This window comes from Podarcis melisellensis (assembly GCF_964234715.1).
Source record: "Podarcis melisellensis genome assembly, chromosome: 16".
NCBI lineage: Eukaryota > Metazoa > Chordata > Lepidosauria > Squamata > Lacertidae > Podarcis > Podarcis melisellensis.
Window position 1 is genome coordinate 9225673 of NC_138533.1, and position 23947 is coordinate 9249619.

The 23947-nt window shown below is 48.2% G+C and overlaps 1 protein-coding gene and 1 long non-coding RNA gene across 2 annotated transcripts in view; one reads left to right on the forward strand and one right to left on the reverse strand.

Moving 5' to 3' along the window:
- Positions 1 to 9489, reverse strand: part of KCNN3 (potassium calcium-activated channel subfamily N member 3) — a 96347-nt gene extending 86858 nt beyond the window's left edge. The window contains exon 1 of the mRNA XM_081891486.1: positions 8689 to 9489. Within this exon, the coding sequence (XP_081747612.1) occupies positions 8689 to 9474 (786 nt within the window). The 5' untranslated portion in view covers positions 9475 to 9489. The remainder of the gene's footprint in view (positions 1 to 8688) is intronic.
- Positions 1 to 23947, forward strand: part of LOC309358758 — a 141686-nt gene that overhangs the window by 95734 nt on the left and 22005 nt on the right. The gene's annotated exons all lie outside the window — the stretch shown is intronic.

A 23947-nucleotide genomic window follows, 5' to 3' on the forward strand; every position in this document is an offset into this window, starting at 1 on the left:
TGGTGCCCCCTTGCAATTCTACATTACTATGATTCCTCTCTGAATCTGAGATTTAAAGTCCCGTGGCACAAAGGAATCGCAATAGCCGTAAATGCATGTTCCTCGGGTGTCAGAATCTTAAAGGGCAACTTCCCCTTGTCTGCCCCAGACTCTTGATGGAAAGGCAATGGGGAGGGGGATCAAAATGAAATTCGGAATGAATAGGATCTAGGACATTCCCTAAGGAAGTCAGACTATCCTCCACCAGGGCCAGGGCCTTCTCAGTGATGGCTCCGACTGGTGGAATGATCTGTCCCATGAGACCAGGGCCCTGCAGGATTTCACTTCCTTCCGCAGGGCCTGAGCTATTCTGCCTGGCTTTCAACTTGAACTTAGCCTAGTCTTTTATTCCCCTTCCTTCCTTCCCTCTTTTTATGAAGATTACCCGCTCTGGGATCCCGCAGCTAATTCTCCCCTGTTCTCCTCGCTGGCCCAAATAGGGCTAATTTAGCCAGCTAGCCCTGGTGATCATCTAATGTTTACTGGATGGATTTCCCCCCTAAATTGATTTTCGAATTCTGAATTTATTGTTATACGTGTTTTATACTGTATTTTATGCTGTTTTTTGTTGCATCAATTAAGTGTTTTAAATTTGTTGTTAGCCACCCTGAGCCCGGTTTTCTGAACTGGGAAGGGCAGGGCATAAATAAAGATTTGTATTATTACGCCTAAAAACACATACAATTTCAGCCCCTTCCGTTACAAAGCAAGAAAAGAGGCCCCCGTGGGGACATGACGCCCCCCCCCCCAATTATCTGTGTTTAGCAAGAGGCCAGGAAGAAGCAGCAAAATTAAAATTAAAAAACTAAAATTAAAAATTTTCACCTGGGCCACGGATGGGAGAGTCTTTAGCCCTGCAGATTATTGGTTGGACTGCATCTCCCATCATTCCTTGCCATGGCCGTGCCGCCTGCTAGGGCTGCTGGGAGTTGGAGTCCAACAACACCTGGAGAGTTGCAGCCTCCCCAGTCCCCTGTGCACTCATATACTCAAGCCCTGCCCATCAACCCTGCTGGTCAGATGCTCTCCAGCTAGAGCACCGCAGCCACTTTCTGCCCTCCCAGAAGGAAAGGCACCTTGAAATGCTGCAGAGTGTCATTGTGAAAAGAAAAGCAGCAGCATAGATGTCCCCGGAGGGAGATTCCTAGAGGGGAAGCCAGGTCTCCGCCTCCATGGAGCTTACAGTGCCAAACACACAAATGGGGGAAGGAGCAAAACAGAGGGAGACAGCACATGCTCAGCAATGGGAGGAGAAGAGGGGAACTTTTTCAGTCTGAGGGCCACACTGCCTGCTGGGGGCCACATGCCAGGTGTGGGCGGGGCCAGAGGACAAAGTGGGCGGGGCAACAGATGCCCATTTTTCCTTCTGTACTTCTAGCTAGTTTTTACATTTAGCTGAGATTCCTGCACTGAAGACAGCTGGACTAGATGACTTCCGACGCTACGATTCTACATTCCCACGACATTTTCATCTTCCCTCCAAGGAAAACAAGATGCATTATCAGAGTTCAAGAACACATTACAGCCACACAGAAACATCCATGGAGGATGCAAAGCAGAGACTTTAAAAAATGTGGCTGGGGAGGGGGGGAGGTCATCTAGGGAGGGAGGGAGTTAGAGAGGCTTGAACCCCAAAGCCTAAAATTCTCTACCCCACTACTGTGGCATATGGGACAATTTTCCAAACGAGTTAGTTCAGGGGGCAAAATCAATCCACCTGTATGCAGGTGGCGCTGTGGGTTACACCACAGAGCCTAGGACTTGCTGATCAGAAGGTCGGCAGTTCGAATCCCTGCGACGGGGTGAGCTCCCGTTTCTCGGTCCCTGCTCCTGCCAACCTAGCAGTTCGAAAGCACGTCAAAGTGCAAGTAGATAAATAGGTACCACTCCGGCAGGAAGGTAAACGGCGTTTCCGTGCGCTGCTCTGGTTCACCAGAAGTGGCTTAGTCATGCTGGCCACATGACCCAGAAGCTGTACGCCGGCTTCCTGGGCCAATAAAGCGAGATGAGCGCCACAACCCCAGAGCTGGACCCAATAGTCAGGGGTCCCTTTACCTAAATATGAACTTCCATGTCCGGTGGCAGTCTATCTCTCCATACCAGGCTCCTTAGAGGGGAGCAAACATCAAGCAATGCCCCATCACCACATCTTGCTTCCCAGTTTCGTCCAGCTGTCTGTTTTATATATATATATATATATATATATATATATATATATATATATATATGGTTTTGGTGTCCTCGGGTGTCTTCCCGTGTAAAAGTTGGGGTGTCTAGGCGACGTGTGAAGACACCCGAGGACACCAAAACCTGCATTCCTGTACCCGTGAAAATCTACGAAAGCATATATATATATATATATATATATACACACACACACACACACACACACGTATATATATATACACACACACCGTATTTTTTGCACCATAACACTCACTTTTTTCCTCCTAAAAAGTAAGGGGAAATGTCTGTGCGTGTTATGGAGGGAATGCCTACGGGTGGCATGCCTACGGATTTTCCTCCTCAGCACTGGCCTGTCGAGATGGGAGTCATAAGGCAGCAATATTGGAAAGGGCCACTGGATTCCTCATCCTCAGGTTGGAAAATAACACCCGAGGACACCAAAACCTGCATATATATATATATATATATATGCAGGTTTTGGTGTCCTCGGGTGTCTTCCCGTGTAAAAGTTGGGGTGTCTAGGCGACGTTTCGACGAGGTCTCACTCGTCATCTTCAGGCTGGTGCTTTCGGCTTCTTGTTACTGGAACAGAGCAGGATCTCAGTGTTTGAGTTCCTATAAATACTGTTGAGGGGGTGTGGTGTATAGCCTCCAATGTTCTGGGCAGAGAGGAAGTTCCCAGGCTAGTGTGCCTTTTCTTCTTTTGTTCCTTAATTACTTGAGGGATATCTTGAGTGATTTCTTGAGTGATATCCTGAGTACCACTTAGGTGGGTCATTAGGTGTGGATTAGTTGCTAAAGTCTTTGTGTCTTGACCTCTAGAACTTTGTGAAGAGTTTTTCTGAGAAGATGGCTGTACTGCACTTAGTTGTGCTCTGGCTTGGCTTCGTGTATAGGGGCGAGCTGTGGTTTTGTGGCCTGTGTCAGCCAGATCTGTGTAGGGATTGCAGGGGGGTGCAGCATCCGGAGGTGCCACCATGGTTTGGCTACTGGATGGTGTCTGTAATTTATCTGTGGAGAGGGTCTGGGTTTGGGTCTGGTGTGGTTGATTGGTGATAGCGTTCTGTGTGCCTCTGGATCTGGTGTCAGTTTTTGTGGGGAGGGCTAATTTCCAGATGTCTGGCAAGCGGGATGTGTCGTCACGCTTGTTCATGTTGTGAGGGTGTTTCTCTATCTCGATGGCTTCCATGATTATTCTCTTGTGGTGATGTTCCATGTTAAAGAGCAATTTGGAATCTGCAAAATTAATTTCGTGTCCTGTTTCTTTCATGTGTTGGAAAAGAGAGGAAGTTTTTTCTTCTTTTTTGACGGCATTCTTGTGTTCTGCGATACGTGCATTTATTCGTCTGTTTGTTTGTCCAATGTACGTGGCTGGGCAGACTTTGCAGGGTATTTCATAGACCCCTTGGTTTTCCAACTGGATTTTATCCTTGGGGTTTCTGAGGATATTGGCTATTTTTTGGTTGGTGCAAAAGGCTGTTTTGATATTGTGTTTATGGAGGATTTTGCTAATTTTATCTGTAGTGCCCTTGATATAAGGAAGGAGGGCCATGCCATTGTTTTCTTCTGTGTCTTGGTTTTTGGGGGGTGTTTCTTTTTGGATTAGCTTCGTAACCCTGTTTTGCTGGTATCCATTGGCAATTAACACATTTGAGAGATTCTGTAACTCAGTTGTCAAGTGGTCTTTGTCAGCCAGGCGTTTGGTTCTGGAGATGAGAGTCTTGGCTACGGAGTTTATTTGTGCAGGGTGGTGGTGTGATTGTGCATGTAAGTAGCGGTTGGTGTGTGTTTTTTTCCGGTAGATAGTGTGTCCTAGGGAGCCATCAGGTTTTTTGTAGATTAGGACGTCAAGGAAGGGAAGTTGGTTGTTGGCTTCTATTTCCATAGTGAATTGTATTTTGGGGTGTAGGCTGTTGAGATGTGTGAGGAAGCTATCCAGTTTTTCCTTCCCGTGTGGCCAAATTACAAAGGTGTCGTCAACATATCTGAGCCAAAGTTTGGGTTTGTGTTCTGACTTGTCTAAAGCATTGGTTTCAAAGTGTTCCATGTACAGGTTTGCGATGACCGGTGAGAGGGGTGATCCCATAGGTGCTCCTTCTATCTGTTTGTATCTTTGTCCATTGTGGATGAAGTACGTGTTGGTTAGGCAGTGGTTGGTCAGGTCCAAGATGTATTCGGGGGGATTGTATTTGTTTTGAATGGCTGTCAAGGCTTCATTAATGGGCACTTGTGTGAAGAGAGATACAACATCGAAGCTCACAAGTAGGTCATTAGGATGTAGGTTTTGCTTCTTTATTGTTTCTATGAACTGGAAGGAGTTTGGAACGTGTGAAGAGATGGATTCTGCATAGGGCTGAAGTTGCTTGGCGAGAAATTTAGCGAGATTTTGTAGAGGTGAGCCTATGGAGCTGACTATTGGTCTGAGTGGTGTTCCTTCTTTGTGTATCTTGGGGAGGCCGTAGAGTTTGGGGCATCTGGATGATTTTTCTCTGGGGATGATTCTTAGCTGGATTTCTTCACTGATAGGAGAGGCTTTTATTTTGGATTTGGTGGTTTTTTCCAGATAGGTGGTGGGATCTGTTTTTATAGGTTGGTAGGTAGGATCTTGGAGTAGGTTTGATAGTTTTGCTTGGTAGTCCGATGTGTTCATCACAACAGTGGCATTACCTTTGTCTGCTGGGAGAATGATTATGTTGTTGTCTTTCCTCAGGTTGGTGAGTGCTTTCTGTTCTTCTTTGTGTAAATTGCTTCTGGGTGGTTTGCTGGAGCAGAGGATGTTGGTGACTTCAAGTCTGATTTTATTGGCTTCATCTGGGTTGATTTTGGTTAGGCTAGCTTCGACTCCGCATATGATGTTTTCCGTGGGGATGCGTCTCGGGGCGACTGCAAAGTTGAAACCTTTGGAGAGTACTTTGGTTTCAGTTGTGGTGAGGATCCTGTCTGATATGTTATGTACTGTTTGTTTCATGGGTTGTTGTGGAGGGTGGCTGGGCTTCTGGCGTTTCTCTAGTTTGTGGAGTTTGTTGGTGTGTGTGTCTGTCTTATGTGAGGTCTCCGTTTCAGCTCTCCAGACGGCTAGTTGTTTGCATTTGTCCCAGAGTGCAGGGTGGATTTTGTTACAGAGTTTGAGGTGAAGAGTGAGCAGATCTTTGTTGGTTTGGTTTAGTAGGTATCTTTTCTTGTGTAGTTCGTTTCTGATTAGGGATAGTTCAGTTCGTTTCAGGATCCTTTCGGTAGCTGGGGTTTTAGAATGGAATTTAAGTTGGAAGCATGTGGGAATTAAGTTGTTGTCTCGGCAGTTGCGTAGGAACAAGAAACGTCGCCTAGACACCCCAACTTTTACACGGGAAGACACCCGAGGACACCAAAACCTGCATTCCTGTACCCGTGAAAATCTACGAAAGCATATATATATATATACATACACATATATACTGCATATATATATATATATATATATATATACATACACATATATATGGTAAACTGGGGTTTTCCTAACAACCCTCACCACCTTTAGCAAACTGCAGTTCCCATAAGTCTTGGGGGAGGAGGGAGGGAAGCCACGACTGGTTAAAGTGGTATTGTAGTGCTTGAAATGTATGGTTCAAATGTGACATAAAGCAGGGCTGGTAACATCTGTCACCCTCCAGATGTTGTTGGACTACAACTCCCATCATCCCCAGCCAGCACTGGCCTGTCGAGATGGGAGTCATAAGGCAGCAATATTGGAAAGGGCCACTGGATTCCTCATCCTCAGGTTGGAAAATAAGGTGACTGATTTGGGATGTGTGTGTGCATAACAGGAACTTATGAAAATGGGTGTCAAGGGGATGGGTAGAAAAAGTGATTGCCTTTTCCTCCTAATATTGGAATTTGGAGAATGACCCAATGACATTAATTGGCAGCGAGGATTCAGAACAGAACCTGCCCTCCCAAAGGATCATATGCACAAATGATACTATAATTTATTATTATTATGAATTACATCTGTATCCCACCTTTCCTCCCAAGGAGCTCAAGGCAGCTTACGTTGTTCTCCTCCACCCCATTTTATCTTCACAACAACCCTGGGAGGTAGGCTAGGCTGAGAGTAAGCGATTGACCCAAGGTCACCCACTAAGCTTCACAGCTGGGTGCGAATTCGAACCCAGCTCTCCCAGGTCTGAATCTGACATGCTAAGCTCGCTTGTATCTATATGATATAGGAGCGATTGTTCTTACTGTTTTAAGATGGGTGTTACATATAAAATTAAGATTGGCTTTAAAATACGCTAATATTTTAACTGTTTTTAAACACATGCAGCTGTTTGATATATGCTTTCACGATATTGCAGAAAGCTTTGGGACGCCCGCTGGGAAATTATTTGTAAACGAAATTAACGATAAATAAATACGTTTTCATATTATGTCAATTGTTGGTAGCAGTATCACGCAACCAAGGACTGTCATTCTCTAAACATTCGTTCCTCCAGCACCACTCCTTTAACGGATGGAGAACCTGTGGCGGAATTCCAGCTCCCATCACTCACGACCAATCCATCGGGAGTCCAGCAACATACAGAGTGCTTTGAGTTCCCCCATCTCCCCAATCAATGAGCTGAAACAGGGGAGTTTTCAGCACAGAGTTCACCTCTGGAACTCCATGCCACAGGACAGCGCAAGGCTAACTGGGCTCAGATAGGGAGCCAACAGCCCCCAAGGAAAGGCAGCTCTGAATAAAAGCTCTCAGCAGATACCGAACCAGAGCAACACCCTTAATTCTGCCCCCCCCCCCAGTCCTGGTACCCATGAAGCTCAAATGTCAGGTTAGAGGGACCCCTAAACAAGGGTTCGAGGAGTTATTTCACCCCCAAAGCCCTTTAATTCCGGCATAAATCTAGTGGAGGAAAAGGTGTGCCCTACTGAGAGCAACATGTTAGATGGCCTTTGGCCAGATCCAGCCAGGCTTTTCATAGGTGCCTTTTTTTATTATTGAAAAGGGCCAGCAGAAAGGGAACATGGGGAGCTGCCTGAGTTCAGACCACTGATCTCAATATTGTCTACACAGGCTGGCAGCAGCATTCCAGGGTTGCAAGAAGGGGACCTCCCTACCTGGAGATGTCACTGGGGATCGAACCAGGTACCTTCTGATGATGCAAAAGCCGATGCTATGCCACTGAGCTACAGCAGCAGCAGAAGGGAGGAGGGAAGAAGAACCACTGTGCATTTCAGATTCAGAAGGGGGGGCCCACGAACCCAGCAGCATCAGGGCCCAGAAAGGGGGTGCCTCCTGTCTCAAATGATTAAGGGGTTTCCTGTCCATCATCTTCCTCTCTCTCTCTCACACACACACTCTAGTCAAAAATCACATGACTGCAAGCTGAAAAGCAGCTGCAACCCCCACTAGCTCCCTACAGAAATCAACAGCCGGATTACCCCATAGAAAACCCCGATTGAAGAAAGAGGGGGAACATGGAGGACAATCTTGGCTCTAAATCAGGGGCTGGGGGAGCTCTCAAAATGCAACCCATCACCTTTCCGCTATGATGTACTACAAGCCTTAAACGGCAGCCACCAATGCCCACCCCCAATCCTGGAATATTCTCCTATGGAGGCAGCAGTAGGGTGTGCAAGCCAAAGAGTCAAGTGAAAAATAAGAATACTGTGAGCAGAAACCCACTGATCATTTTTTCCCTGCTCCCGACCCCCCCAAGCATCTTCCAATAGCGATCAGAGATGGAAGCTGGCTAGGTGGGAAAATGCACTCCAGGCTGCATGCCATTTACATGCGAGTAAACCCCGCCGGGTTGAATGGAATTTAATTCCGAATAGGCACGGTTTGGATTACACAGCAGGGGGGAAAGCACTGTGACCCCGCCCTTCTCTCTCTTTCTCTATCTACCGCCCCCCCCATACCACCTGTATCCCTTTCTTACTGGAGAAGGGGGTGGGGGGGTCCATCAAGCCTTATTTCTGGGGAGGTAAGGGAGCAATTTGGGCGGAAGGAGCCACCAGAGAGTCTTCCCTCTCACCTAAGCAAGCCATCCCTTCCGCCGCCCCCCCCCAAAAAAGAATCAACCGCAACTGTGAATGGAGGGAAGGGAAAACCCTGGCAAACTTCAATTGGCGCTAACGTTACAATGGGGAGCACATTCATGCGCGCAACTTCGGTTGCTGTTGGCGGGGGGGGGGACCAGCTTTCCATCCCACCCTCTTTACGACTGAGATATGTTAACGCCACCTCCCACCCCCCCCCCCAAACGATGCTAGATACCCTCACCAATTTTTAGACGTGGCTCCCCTTTTTTCCTTCCACCCTGCCTCCCCAACAAAGTCACGCGTCGCGATTCAGAAATCTTGGTTTGGAGAGCGCCGGTGCGCGCTTTTTGGAGAGGTTGGAAGGCGCCTTCCAGGACATCTGCCCACCCCCCCAATAAAACCACACACAGACCTTCCGGGGGGGGGGGGAGCCGCGCCTACCTTGGAGTACAAACCCCACGACAGCTCCGTCTCGATGACCATCACGACGATGCCGAACATGCCGAAGATGAGCGCGTAATCGCTGAGCCTTTTGCGCTTCTCGAAGAGGGCGCGCCGGTGGCCCAGGCGGTAGCCGATGTTCTGGTTCTTGCGCTTGGGCGCTTTGGCGAAGGAGGGGCCCCCGACGGGCGGGTGCTTGTGGGGGACACCTCCGGTCCCCGACAGCACGGCCGTGTTGGGGTGCAGCCCTTGCGGGGAGTGGTTGTCCTCCCGGGAGATGACGATCTCGGGCGGGTGAGCCCCGGAGCCCAGAAGTTGCAGCGGCTGCGCTTCGGCGGCGGCCTCGGCGTCCAGCAGGTTCCGACGGGAGGCGCTGAGGCGGCTGAGCGGCTTCATGACGCCGCCGCTGTACTTGCACGAGCTCATGGCGATCTCGGTGAAGGGGTTGCTGTCCCGCCGGTGCGCCAGCGGGCTGGCCTGCCGGTGCTTGCCGCCCGTCCCCGCGCCGCCGCCGCTGGAGCTGGGCGAGTGGCCCGGGGCCGCCCAGTGCTCGCCGCTTACATTGGGCTGGCTCCCTTGGCGGGAGGAAGGGCGGAGGGCGGCCACCGGGGGAGGAGCCCGCAGGGGACCCGCCGCCGTCGCCGCCGCCGCCGCCGCCGCTGGAGCCAAGCTGGGGGGCGCGGCGGACGGGCGCGGCTCGTCCCCCGAGGGCGGGCAAGGCGGGCGCGACTCGTCGGCGTCCAGATCGCCCACGCCGGAGTCGTGGAAGGGCCCCGACGGCTCCATCTCCCGGCCCTGGCTTGCCCCTGCCCGGGCTCAGCGCGCTGCCTCCCCCAGGGCAGGGGCATCCAAGCGGCGGCCCGGAGAAGCGACGGCCCGGAGCTGCCGGCGCCAGCTGCTGCAGCCGAGCCGCGAGCGGGGCTTGAATGGACAGCCAGCCAGCGCTGCCTCTCGCGCGCGCCGCCAGCCAAGCCCACCTGCCGTCGGAGGCCGCTCATTGGCTGCCCGGGAGCAGCCGCCGGGCTGACATCACCCCCTCCCCCGCCCGCCGCCCCCTCCCCAAAGGCACCGGCCGCCAGTGCGCCTGTGCGCGCCCCGCGGCACCACGGGAATTGGAGTCCGCCGCGCCTTTGCCCTCGACTGGGCGTACGGCTGGGCTGCGCTTTTGGCTCTCTCGGGATCGCCGCGCGAGGCTGAGCCATCGGACACGCGAGTCCAGGCAGGAGTCCGCGGCACCGAGGTGGGGTGTGGGAGGCAGGTGGGGAGATCAACAGGTGAAGCTTTGCATGCCGGCATCCGCTGCGAAGCTTTGCCGGAGGGATTTTCACCCGCCGGCGTGTGTCTGTCTTCGCTCTCTCCATCACTTCCCTGATCTCATTTATACCAGTCTGTCTGTCTGTCTATCTGCCTGTTGTCTTTGTCCGTGGAGTTTTCTTGGCAGGGATACTGGAGTGGCTTGCCGGTTCCTGCTCCAGGTGGATCACGTTTGGTCAAAACTCTCCACTATGACCTGTCCATCTTGGGTGCCCTGCTCCACATAGTTCATAGCTTCTCTGAGTTATTCAAGCCCCTTCGCCACGGCAAGGCAGTGATCCATGAAGGGCCAACAAAGCTCTGGTTTTCCCAGTAGTGATGTATGGAAGTGAGAGCTGGACCATAAAGAAGGCTGATCGCCGAAGAATTGATGCTTTTGAATTATGGTGCTGGAGGAGACTCTTGAGGGTCCCATGGGCTGCAAGAAGATCAAACCTCTCCATTCTGAAGGAAATCAGCCCTGAGTGCTCACTGGAAGGACAGATCCTGAAGCTGAGGCTCCAAGACTTTGGCCACCTCATGAGAAGAGAAGACTCCCGGGAAAAGACCCTGATGTTGGGAAAGATGGAGGGCACAAGGAGAAGCGGACGACAGAGGACGAGATGGTTGGACAGTGTTCTGGAAGCTGCCAGCATGAGTTGGACCAAACTGCGGGAGGCAGTGGAAGACAGGAGTGCCTGACATGCTCTGGTCCAGGGGGTCACGAAGAGTCAGACACGACTAAATGACTAAACAACAACAAGTTTATCTGCCAGTCAGTTCTATCCCTCCTGAGAGGCGCACGTGGAAGGGTGGAGTGAAACAACTCCAAATTAAATAAATATGTCTCTCTTTAATCTATGTATGTTTGTTCGCGTACTTAACAAGAGCCATGCTGGATCAGGCCAGGTCTGGGATAGCTCAGCCGGTAGAGCGTGAGACTCTTAATCTCAGGGTCATGGGTTCGAAACCCACCTTGGGCAAAAGATTGTTGCATTGCAGGGGGCTAGACTAGATGATCCTCGTGACCCATTCCAGCTCTGTGATTCCGTCTAGTCCAACATTCTGTTCCCAAAATGGCCGACTGGAGGCCTCCCCAGGTTCAGTCCCCGGCAGCATCTCCAAGTGAGGCCGGGATAGATTCCTATATGAACCCCTGGAAAGCTGCTGCCAGTCAGTGCAGACAGATCTGACTGAATAAAGCCACATATAGAGACATATAACACACAGTGAAATGAGAGTTGATCCCCGGAGTGAACAGGGACATGGTGTATCACAGAAATAGGCAAACTCGGCCCTCCAGATGATTTGGGTCTACAACTCCCATCATCCCTAGCTAACAGGACCAGTGGTCAGGGATTATGGGAACTGTAGTCCCAAAACATCTGGAGAGCAGAGTTTGCCTATGCCTGGTGTATCATATGGTCACCCAAAGCACATACAGTGGTACCTCAGGCTACAGACGCCTCAGGTTACAGACCCCGCTAACCCTGAAATAGTACCTCGGGTTAAGAACTTTGCTTCAGGATGAGAACAGAAATCGAGCTCCGGCGGCAGTGAGAGGCCCCATTAGCTAAAGTAGTACCTCAGGTTAAGAACAGTTTTAGGTTAAGAACAGACCTCCAGAACGAATTAAGTTCTTAACCTGAGGTACCACTGTACTTCCAGGAAAGGAGAGAAATGGCCACCAATCTGGATGACTTCCGTAGGGTCTGGATGACTTCCCGAGGGTCTTCTAGTCCAACCTCCTGCAATGCAGGAATATCAGTGAATATACATGACAGATGGCCATCCAACCTCTGATACCCCATATCAGAAGAGGGCAGGGTACCACACGGTGGCTGTTTCTCTCTTTTCTGGAAGCAAAAAGCTGCAGCTGATCCACCACCAACTATTACGTTGTCGTCTTTATGAGGATATACGTTTGACTTTTATCACACCTGTTTTGCAAAAGTCCAGGAAAGAATCGGAATACCATCGTTTAAAACTACTGCTAGAGGACACGAATCCCAAGACTACATTAAATGTAGCTAAATTCTGTGCGTCTGCAATCAATCGCAGGAAGCAAGTGGTATCCCATAATGTTCAAACCCCTAAATGTTAATTACAGGGGACACGTTAACAATTAATTTTAATTTTTATATTTAAAGCCTTGTTATATTCATATTGTCCCTTGTATTTCTGATATTTTTTATGATCTGTGATATTGTGTGTGTTGATGCTGGTCTGTGACCGTATTAATAAATTTATTCATTCATTCAACCACCAACAACAACAAAAAACAGATGGGCAGAGGATAAATAATAAAATGATCATGATGGAACAGGACGTCCCTATTTTCATCAGAGAAATGTTGGAGAGTATGTATTCCCACCTTAGAGGGAGGAGATAAAGTGGATGGGATAAGTTTTTCACCGTCTCCCCTTACCAGGACATGAGATCATCCTAGGAAGGTTGGAAGATTCAGGCCAGGAAGAAAAGGAGTATCAATCTTGATGCATTTTACATCCATTAACACAAAAAGCAGCTGAGTGTTTGCAAAAAGCTCTTCTCTGACCAAGAGGCTCAGCTCCCTCAGGGGCAAAGCTATAATCTCTTGGCCTGGCCTCTCATTGGCTCTGGCGCCACCTACTGTTGGGCTCCTTGCCTTCCCAGCCCCAAAGGGCCCTAGCCATCAGTTCTATTTTCCTGTTCCTCCCTCCCCGAATTGTAACCTCCTTGGGGCAGGGACTTGCCCTTAGGCTTGCTCTGCAAAGCTGCCTCTCTCCGGGTCAGATTGTTTGCCCATCAAGCCCAGTACCACCAGTTACGACTGGCAGAAGCCCCCCAAGGCAGAGAGTGGTATCTTCCATAATCTCCCAGTCATTTTAACAGGAGATGTCAGGAATTGAATCTGAGACCTTATGGGTGCACTACTGATCTGTCATCCCTCTCCAAAAACCAGACATTCTGATGATGCTGTGCGAATTAACATTCTCTATTTCCAGTGTTCAGGCTGCGAATAGAGGGGAAGCCAAAAGAGTAACCAACCAAATGCAAGGAACACCTGAATTTAGTACCAAAAGTGGGGGTGGAGGGGTCTAGGAGAGATTAAAGAAGCTCAAAACCAGACCAGTGAAGACTAAGAACAGAAGAGACCTGCTAGATCAGGCAAGTGGTCCATCTAGTCGCGCATCCTGGTCTCACAGTTGCCAGCCAGATGGGAAACCCCCTTGTGCACAAAAGCAGGTCTTCAGAAGCATTGGTGCCCCTGGCTGTGGAAGCAGAGCAGAGCCATAGCAGCTAGCAGCCATTCACATAACTCTCTTCTCCATGAATTTGCCCACTCCTTTTCTAAAGCCACCCAATTTGTTGGCCATCACTGCCTTCTGTGGGAGTGAGTTCCACAGTTTAACAATGTGCTATGTGTTAGAGGTAGGGACGCGGGTGGCGCTGTGGTCTAAACCACAGAGCCTATGGCTTGCCGATCAGAAGGTTGGCGGTTCGAATCCCCGCAACGGAGTGAGCTCCCGTTGCTCGGTCCCTGCTCCTGCCAACCTAGCAGTTCGAAAGCATGTCAAAGTGCAAGTAGATAAATAGGTACCACTCCGGCGGGAAGGTAAAGGCCTTTCTGTGCGCTGCTCTGGTTCGCCAGAAGCGGCTTAGTCATGCTGGCCACGTGACCCAGAAGCTGTACACCGGCTCCCTCGGCCAATAAAGAGAGATGAGCGCCGCAACCCCAGAGTCGTCCGTGATTGGACCTAATGGTCAGGGGTCCCTTTACCTTTAATGTGAAGAAGTACTTTCTTTCATCTTCCAACATTCACCTTCATTGGATTCCCACCAGTTTGGATGTTAACAAGGGAGGAAAAACACCCTCTGTGCTATGGATATTTTTATATACCTCTTACTCTCCTTTTCTCTAAAGCGATAAAGTCTCAAATGCGGCCCCCCGAGCCTGCTCTGTAGCCACAGACTGCTGGCTGTTGAAGGACGATTATTTAATTAGATTATTAAAAGGGGGGACTGTTGTGTAACACTGGAGGTTAAACCATTTGGGCAGCAGGATGCAGAAAGCCCCCTGAAGACGAAAGGCAGTAAATCCGCTTGATAGCTGGCCTACCAAAGAGTAAAATGGCGCAGGGCACCAACTGTGCAGTTTGAGAAAAGTGCGCTTAGATAGTACACTTAAAGGTTCCTGGGCGTTAGCCACCAAATGGAGCACATCAATGCTATTTCTGAAGCAAGAACGACGGTTGGTACCATACGCTTTACACCTCTCTGCCCGCGTCCTGCTTGCCCCAGGCAGCGGGACGGGTTCGTTTAAGAAATATTGCTTTTAATTTCACATCCCGTTAGACAACGACATCAAATGCAGAAGGAGCAGCGGGGTTCCCCTCTCTTTCAAACTCTCAGGAGCGAGGCGTTTTGCGCTTTGCATTAAATGCAAAGGTTGCCTCCGGCCAGCGAAGATCTGCATCAGATACTTCCTGAAGGAACTGCAGGGTGCTGACTCAGAATGGCCCATTAGTGAAGGGTTACTTGGAAAACCAACAGAACCGTCTGTCTCGGAATGGTCTTAGGAAAATATCAAAGCCGAAAAAGAAAGAAATCTGAGCTCTACAAGAAGATTCTTCGGTTGGAGAGACATTGGCCCTGCTGGGCATTTGGGGATGGGTCCATAGCTGTCCACTTTGCCTTATTCTTGCAAGGAATCCTATTTGGAATAAGGGAATTTCCCTTAACAAAAGGGAAACGTTGACAGCTATGGATGGGTCTGCTGGGGGCCACTTGTAAGAGCCTCCTGGCCCTCCCCTAAGAAGTGGCCTTATACTCGGTCAAAACATTGGTCCCCCTGGCTCAGGACTGTACTGTCCACGCCAGGCTTCCTCAACCTCTGCCCTCAGATGTTTTGAGACTACAGTTCCCATCATCCCTGACCACTGGTCCTGCTAGCTAGGGATCATGGGAGTTGTAGGCCAAAAACATCTGGAGGGCTGAGGTTGAGGAAGCCTGGTCCACACCAACAAATCTGCTGCGTCAATACACCAGACACTGCCAAACTTGGCCCTCCATGTGTTTTTTTGGGACTACAACTCCCATCATCCCTAGCTAACAGGACCAGTGGTCAGGGATGATGGGAGTTGTAGTCCCAAACATAGCTGTCAACGTTTCCCTTTTTTTAAAAAGGGAAATTCCCTTATTCTGAATAGGATTCCTCGCAAGAAAAGGGAAAAGTTGACAGCTATGGTCCCAAAACATCTGGAGGGCTGAGTTTGGCCATGCCTGCAATACACTCTCCCTCAAAGCAAAGTAAGAATCTAGTCTTTCTCAGTCATAGAGCTGTAGAGTTTGGAGGGGCCCCAAGAATCATCTAGTCCAACGCCCTGCAATGCAGGGATATGCAGCTGTCCCGCACAGGGATCGAACCTGAAAGCTTGGCCTTATCAGCACCACACTCTAACCAAGTCTAAATGAAGGGCTGATTTAAATAGGAATGTTGGATGCTGCCTATCAACTAAGACAACTGGTCTACCCAGCTTAGTTGTGTCCGCAGTGACTCCCAGTCCCATCTGGAGACACCAAGGATTGCATCTGGCACCTCCGGCCAGCAAAGTGGATGTGCTACCCACTGAGTTATGGTGCTTACCCACCCCAAAAATATATATTATAGTCCTCATCGTTTTTAATAAAGGGCTTAAATAGAAGTGTAGACATCTGAGTCATATCATTGGTTCACCTATGTCTGATGCTCCGCCCACTGAGCTAAGGCCCCTCCCACCACCTCCTTGCTCCCTCGCCTTTCGCTCTGGCTCAAACAACAGCTGCGTCAAGTGACTGATGCAGATTTTTGTTCCTTCTGTTCCGAGTCTTTTGAATGACTTTGAAAACGGAATAGATTTATGATGTGTGTGTGTATAAATTTCCTTTGTTCCTTCTATAAGTGAAATCAGGTGGTGGTGAGTGCCAGCACAAATACTTCCAAAAGGGAGTAATTGGGGAGGCTTCTGTAAGAGCGGTGGACTCGTAATGCGGTGAACCGGGTTCGATTCCCCACTCCTCCACATGCAGCTGCTGGGTGACCTTGGGCCAGTCACACTTCTCTGAAGTCTCTCAGCCCCACTCACCTCACAGAGTGTTTGTTGTGGGGGAGGAAGGAAAAGGAGAAGGTTAGCCGCTTTGAGACTCCTTAGGGGAGTAATAAAGTGGGATATCAAATCCAAACTCTTCTTCTTCTATCTGCCCTTCACCCTAAGGTCCCTGGGCAGGTTACAACAATTAAGATGGGTATTATACAGTTCAGAAAAGGGCAACAAAATGATCATTGAGACGAATCAACTCCTCTATGGGGAAAGATTGCAGCATTTGGAGTTTAGAGAGAAAAGGTGAGAGGTGACACAAAAGCAATTTATGAAATTATGCATGCCATCGAGAAAGTGGATTGAGAAAACTGTTTTTTTCTCTCTCTCATGACCCTAGAACTCGGGGACATCCGATGAAGCGATCGGGACTGTTAAAGGAAGACCTTCTTCTCACAGCGCCGAGTTAAACTGTGGAACTCCCACCTGCAAGATGGCTGACAATTTGGGAGGCTTTAAAAGAGGATCAGACAGATTCACGGAGGAGAGGTCTATCATTGCTTCTGAATAACAGTTGCTGGAAGCTGCGGGATGGGCGAGGGTTTCCCACAAGGGTCTGGGTGGCCAGCTCTGAGACCAGGATGCTAGACTGGATGTTTAGCTGAGATTCCTGCATTCCAGTGGGTTGGACTAGATGATCCTTTGTGTCCCTTCCAACGCCACAAATCTATGATTCTATTACTAGATGGACCATTGGATCATGTTCTTATACGTATGTGTTGCATGTCCTTTACAGAGGATAGTCCTCTATTTGAAGGTTGTTGTTTTTTGACAAAGTAATAAGAAATACCGTAAATAGGAATAGTTACAGATAGGTAGCCGTGTTGGTCTGCCATAGTCAAAACAACAAAAATTCCTTCCAGTAACACCTTAAAGACCAACAAACGCCAACAGTGTCCTTCAGCTCTCTATATTGGACAAACAGGCCAGACCTTACGCCAAAGAATAAACAGACATAAATCTGACATCAGGAACCACAAGACAGAGAAACCAGTAGGAGAACACTTCAATCTCCCAGGACAAGATCTCAAAGTAGCTGTTTTACTACAAAGGAATTTCAGAAATAGACTGGAAAGAGAAGCTGCTGAATTGCAACTTATTACCAAACTTAAAACCATGGAGAGACCTGGTCTGAACAAAGACATTGGATTCTTATCTCATTATACATGACAAAGCCATTTTTCACCTTCTCACCCCTTGCTTTTTCCTGTAAGACCTATTGCAGTCGTTAAGAGTCGTCAACAGGCTCATCACAGCTATCTGCCAATCACCCATTCCCACCACCCTTCTGAGTAATACCCCTCCCCACCTTCTCACTATATAGAAGGGTCTGGAAACTTCTGTTTCAGTGTATCTGAAGAAGTGTGCATGCACACGAAAGCTCATACCAAGAACTAACTTAGTTGGTCTTTAAGGTGCTACTGGAAGGAATTTTTTTTGTTTCGTAAATAGGAATAAAAATGTGCACCTCACCCCTGAGACCATTCCATCATTAACTATCCAACCTTCTAGAATTTCAACACCTTTTGCGATGGTTCCAACCCTTTCCGTTTAAACAGTACGAATTCTATGAAACACCTTATTTGAATGTATCTTCTGCCTGAAGGACTGTCTAGTGTACTTTAAACCCGAAATAGGGAGGGCAGGAGGGAGCACTGAAGTGGACCATTCACAACGAGTGCTTAGACCGCAGCAGGTACACAGGGCTGTCTTCCCCACCAGGCTGAGATTTATTGTATTCCTATTGCAATTGTAGCCATTCTTTCTTTCTAAAATGGCACCGAGACATAAACACAGCCACATTTTCCTCTTTCTTGGTGACACATGTTCTTTCTTGGGAGCCATGCCAGTGAGGCCCAAGGAGCCACAGCACATTTAAGTGTCCACTGGGAAAGGAAGGAAACTGGGGAAACTGGGTAGAGGGGGCTTGGAATGGAGTAGCCTCAAGTGGGGCATGACTGGCCAATTGGAACCCTGAACAGGATCGCTCAATGCTGCAAGGTTTTTGCTGCGATTCCCAGTTATAAACTCTTAATTAAACAAAAAAACAAAGACCACAAATAAATCACTTGAGCTCTCCTTTCTGCTGGAACGATTATCTCTCCAATCTAGGCTCATAGTTTCTCCCAAGACTTTTCTTAGTTTCCATCCATGTTGCCTGGACCCAGCCTGTGACCGCTGCACAACGGTCTCTTTCCACTTGCACCCCAGATGACCGCTCTGGAAGCTGACGGCCGGCCAATGTCACACTGTTCCTTTGGCCACTTCCGTCTCCCTCCAGTTGTCCTCTGCAAAAGAGTCCAAACTTGTTACGTAACGGGGAGTGATCGCCATGGAAGCCGGGAGGAAAAAGTGCCCATTGTAATTTCGTGGGAAACATTTGCAGCCTTTGTTCCGAAAGCCAAACTCCCCACCCCCCACACTTTTTGTTGAAGTCCTTGCCTTTGAGAAATAAATCTCTTTCATCCTTGAGCCTTACAAAAAGAAAAGAGAAACAGCCAATCTGCCAAATACAGAGTCCCAAGTGGAACGCCAGATGAAGCCAAAAAGAGAGAGAAAGACCACAGGCAAACCTGGAGGCTTCTGGGAAAATCGCAACTTTAGGGATGGTTTGGCAGGCCTCAAAGTGGTTGTTGTGACGATGGAGCCGGTGTCTATTTTCAGTTATTTAATAAAATTTTCCTACTGCTTGGTTGTACATAGAACATCTAAGTGGGTTACAAAAAAGTATTTATTTATTTATTTATTTATTGTTGTTGTTGTTGTTGTTAAGTTGTGGGTGAATATATCAGACAACACAGTGATTCTTCAAACAGCTCTTGTTTATTCACAGGCCAGGACAGAACTGACTGAAGGGCTCAGTCAGCCTGCTTATATAGAGCTCCAGTACCACGTTACTGTAACAACTTTCTAAAACTATCCAATCACTGAACGTCACTTACGATCCTTCATTTGCATAACTATCTACAGTATCCCCCTGCTGGCCCAGGGTGAGAACTTCAGTACATAACAATTATTATTATTAGTAGTAGTAGTAGTAGTAGTATTACCACTACTACTACTACTACTACATTAATATCCTATTTTTTCTCCAAAGCGCACAAGGGGATGTACATAGTTCTCATTTTTTTCCTCAAAACAACCCTGTGTGGTAAGCAAGGCTGAGAGGCAGTGATTCACCCTGTGGGTTTCGTAGCTGAGTGGAAATTTGAACCCTGGTTTCCCAGGCTGGAGTCTAGTGCTCTAACCACTGCTCCACACTGACAATAAGAGATAAAGTTAAAAACATTATTTTTAAGAAAGGGAATAATTAATATTTACAATAAAAACAGAGTAAAACACATGTGACTTCTACATGTCTCAATAGGCTGAAATGTTTTAAGCAGGTTCTGAAAAGTGTGCCAGCCTGAGGTCAACAGGCAGGCAGTTCCAACCATAGCTGTCAAGCGTCCCTTATTTGGTGGGACAGTCCCTTATCCCAGCGCCATGTCCCGCTCCTGTCCCTTATTGATGATGTCCCTTAAATAAGCTATTGAAGGTAATGGGGCGCTTTCTATGTCCAGCTGTCCTTTGTCAACAACCAATTGTTGCTTTTTTTGTGTGTTGAATATATGCTATATGGTAATTTATGGACCTAATAGGTATCTAAAGCCATTTGCACACAATAAAATATGTATTTTCTCAAAGTAATTGTTGATCCCTTATTTTGGCTGCTGATTCCTTATTTTCGAGGCTGCTGGTCCCTCGTTTTCAAATCTGTAAGTTGACAGCTATGCTGTGGTTCCAACATGCTGGGGCTACCGCATTAATAGATTGATTATAATTAAAATTGATTAAAAGCTTTGATATATATATAACATACATACAGTAGACACAGACACTGAGTTGGACCCTTGGTCCATTTAGCTCAGTATTGTCCACTCTGACTGGCAAGCAGCTCTGCTGGGCTTCAAATGGGGAGTCCTGCTCTGCCCCGTGTGGAGAATCCAGCTCACCAATTCACCAAGAACGTGTTCTTTTGCTGTAATAGTATGCAACTTTTAAAATAAAAAAACCCCAATTTTTATTAAAGTTTTCACAATGCAATAGAGTAATATCTAGAACAGATAGAATCAAAAAGACAAGAAAGAGAGGATTAGAGAGAAAGGGAACAAAAAGGATGGAAGGAAATAATAATAATAATATAATAATAATAAATAAAAATAGGAACAGGTTTGATCTTCATAAGGAACCTACTTTGGCACAAGCACACCCTGATCATCAGCCACCAGTAATTGGGAAAGTAATGGGTTTCCTAATGTAGGAGTTGTTGATAATCCACCTGCTTATTTTGGGGAAATGCTTCTCTCGCCTGCCCCCCACCCCTCCCTGACTCCGCTCTCCCGCTTTCTGCTCTCTAAGAGGCTCCCATCCACACACACACACACACACACACACACACACACTGTCTTTCCTCCAAAGGTTGATGGTGGCAGGTTGCCATGGACACAGCATCCAGGTACCGCTCTTCCTGCTCTGCCTCAGCCAGCAAAGCCTGGGACTCGATGGCCTTGCAAATCACAAAGCAATCGGGGAAGGGACATTCCCGCCCCTCCCCACTGCCTGTCCCCCACACCGGAGAGGCTCGCATTTGCCCAGCACACCTGAAGGTCAAGGTTAAAAGCCACCTGTACTACTTCCGGGATCTGCTGGAGCTAAGAGAGGATAAAAATATTTCTTATACACTGATCAAATTAGAAAACCACTTAACAGCACTGCCAGTAAAATGAACAAGGAGACCAATTAATGAACAATTAAAAAAAACAGCTACCCAAAAATCCACAGATGGAGACAGCAGGTTTCTCAAATAAGTAAATTTATTTTTTAATTATTATTATTTTTTAATTACAACATTGAACTGCAGCTATCTGGGCAGCAGGTTTGGTATTTGTTATTAATGAACAAATGTATATTATTCAGAAGCAGTGTGGTGTAGTGGTTAGTGTTAGACTAGGACCTGGGAGACCTGGGTTCAAATCCCTGCTCAGTCATGAAGCTACCTAGCTGACCTTGTGCTAGTCAGTGCTTATCAGCCTAGCCTACCTCACAGGGTTGTTGTGGAGATAAAATGAGGAAGGGGAGAACAACATATGCCACCTTGAGTTCCTTGGGGTGTGGGGGAGATGGTATATAAATGTAATTAATAAATAATAGAATTGTAAGATTGGAAGGGACCACAAGGGTCATCGGGACGTGGGTGGCGCTGTGGGTTAAACCACAGAGCCTAGGGCTTGCAGATCAGAAAGTCAGCGGTTTGAATCCCCATGACGGGGTGAGCTCCCGTTGCTCGGTCCCTGCTCCTGCCAACCTAGCAGTACGAAAGCACGTCAAAGTGCAAGTAGATAAATAGGTACCACTCCGGTGGGAAGGTAAACGGCATTTCCGTGTGCTGCTCTGGTTTGCCAGAAGCGGCTTAGTCATGCTGGCCACATGACCCAGAAGCTGTATGCCGTCTCCCCTGGGCAATAAAGCAAGATGAGCGCCGCAACCTCAGAGTCGGCCATGACTGGACCTAATGGTCAGGGATCCCTTTACCTTTACCAGGGTCATCTAGTCCAACCCCCTGCAATGCAGGAATCTTTTGCCTAACCTGGGGCTCAAACCCACAACCCTAAGATTAAGAGTCTTGTGCTCCACCAACTGAGCTATACCCAGCAAAATAAAAGATGGTGGTGATGGTTGGGAATGGGCAAAGCGGACCTACTGAGAATAATAGACCTAAGTTAGTGGCGCTCAGTAAAGTCAGTGGTTCTACTCTGAGTAAAACTTAGCTGGCTGCAACCCTGCATGATACTGAACCTGAGCTAGTGGGCAGAGAATATTGGGTACACAGTCCACAGGGCCAGGATGCGAGAGATAATCTGGATCAATTGACACAGAACACGAAAAGTTTCTGCTAGTATAGGTGAAGACTGAAGAAAACAGTAAACCCAGGTGTGCAGACTCTGGAAATTATTTTGTACTCGAGATCCTTGGCCTCTGACATCCCAGGATTTCTCGTAGCCCCAAACCAGAGCAGGTTTGTGTGTGTGTGTGTGTGTGTGTGTGTGTGTGTGTGAACAGCAGCGATCCTAATTCCACAACAGGCTTTAAGAAAGCCCCACCCACACATTCCCATGTAACTGTAGTTACATAAGACCCCTCCTTCCCCAAATAATCTCGAGCTGCCCTATTTGGCAAAAAGAGGAAAGTAGCTGGGGCGAGGCCAGGATTACAAGAGAACATCTGGAGAACGGCATCCAGGATGCTCACTGGCGGCCGGCAGCTGGGATCCCAGCCCTCTGCATCTTCACAAAGGTAGCTGTGCGGCAGACTTGAATCTCCATCCTCGGAGGAAGGATGCCTCTGAATCTCAGCCGCACTCAGGTCCCGCTTGCAAACTTCCTAGACTTAGGACTGAGGAAAGGGAGGACTGAGAAAAGGATGGACGAAAGTTTGCTCCAGGAAGAGGCTGTGATGAGATATCATTAATTACGAACCACGAACTCCAAGTTTTGCAGTGTTTCTTCGGGTTCATAGCTGATGAAACTGCTGCGGTGGCCACCAACTTTGAAAGAGGACGAGGCAAACTCATGCAGAGCTACAGCTACTGGCCACAGTGGGTGAATACCAGTTGCTGGGAACCACAGGAGAGTCGTTCTTGTGCTCGGATCCTGTTTGCAGCCTTCCCATTTGGACACCTGGGCGGCCAGTGTAAGAACAGGAGGCTAGGCTAGATGGGCCCCTTTGCCTTGATCCAGAAGCTCTTCTTATGCTAACAGCCAGGATCATTCAAAACAGAGCCTCGATCTCCTAAGGCAGTCTACCCCTGAACTGGAGAGGTTCTGGAGAGAAACAATCAAGGATGTTTTAAGTGCCCTGCCTGGGGGCCTTCCATCAGCAAAACAGGATACTGGACCAGTAGTGTAGCTTTGGTTGCCAGTTCCTGTGGCTGCACTGGGGGACAGACAGCATAAGCATGTGCATTCAACTCATAGCTGTCAACATTTCCCTTTTTTTAAGGGAAATTCCCTTATTCCGAATAGGATTCCTCGCAAGAAAAGGGAAAAGTTGACAGCTATGATTCAACTGCCTAATGGTGTCTGTCCGCATCAACCAGGAGATTTGCAGCCACAAAGATAAGAAGAGCTGTTCCATTGTCTGGAAAGGTCACTTCCTTGTTTGCACCGAGTATATTGAGGCAATTTGACCAAACTGCGGGAGGCAGTGGAGGACAGGGGTGCCTGGCGTGCTCTGGTCCATGGGGTCACGAAGAGTCGGACACCACTAAACGACTAAACAACAACAATATTGAGGCAGCACCGGGTGTTGAAATTTTGTGCCCCTATTTGCACCCGGGGCAACCACCCCAGTGCCCCCCCATGCTATGCCACTGTACAGACCGAGATGGGCCCTATGTTCTTAATAGGGTAGAAATGAAATAGAAATTCACAGTTGGGTTAAAGACCCTAACCCCAGGAAGAAGAAATAGCCTCTTCTTCAGCTGTGGAAGAATCTCTGCCCCGGCCCCCAGGAAAAATCCCAACCCACATTCCTGAGGGATCATACATCTCTCTTACACTTCTAAAATCCAAACATCAGGTCCTCGGCTGCCGGAGAGGGTATTAAGAATCATATCCTTATGCTTAGAAGAGGCGGATAATCTCCCAGGCTGCAGAAAAGCATTAAGCAGAGGGCAGAGAGATTCTCAGCTGGTACAACTCTGAGCCCATGTCTGTGCTTTGAGCATCCTCACAGCAAGGTTTAGGGAACCTCAGGCCCAATTGTGGCCCTCCAGTGCTTTTCATTACTATTATTTATTATTATTC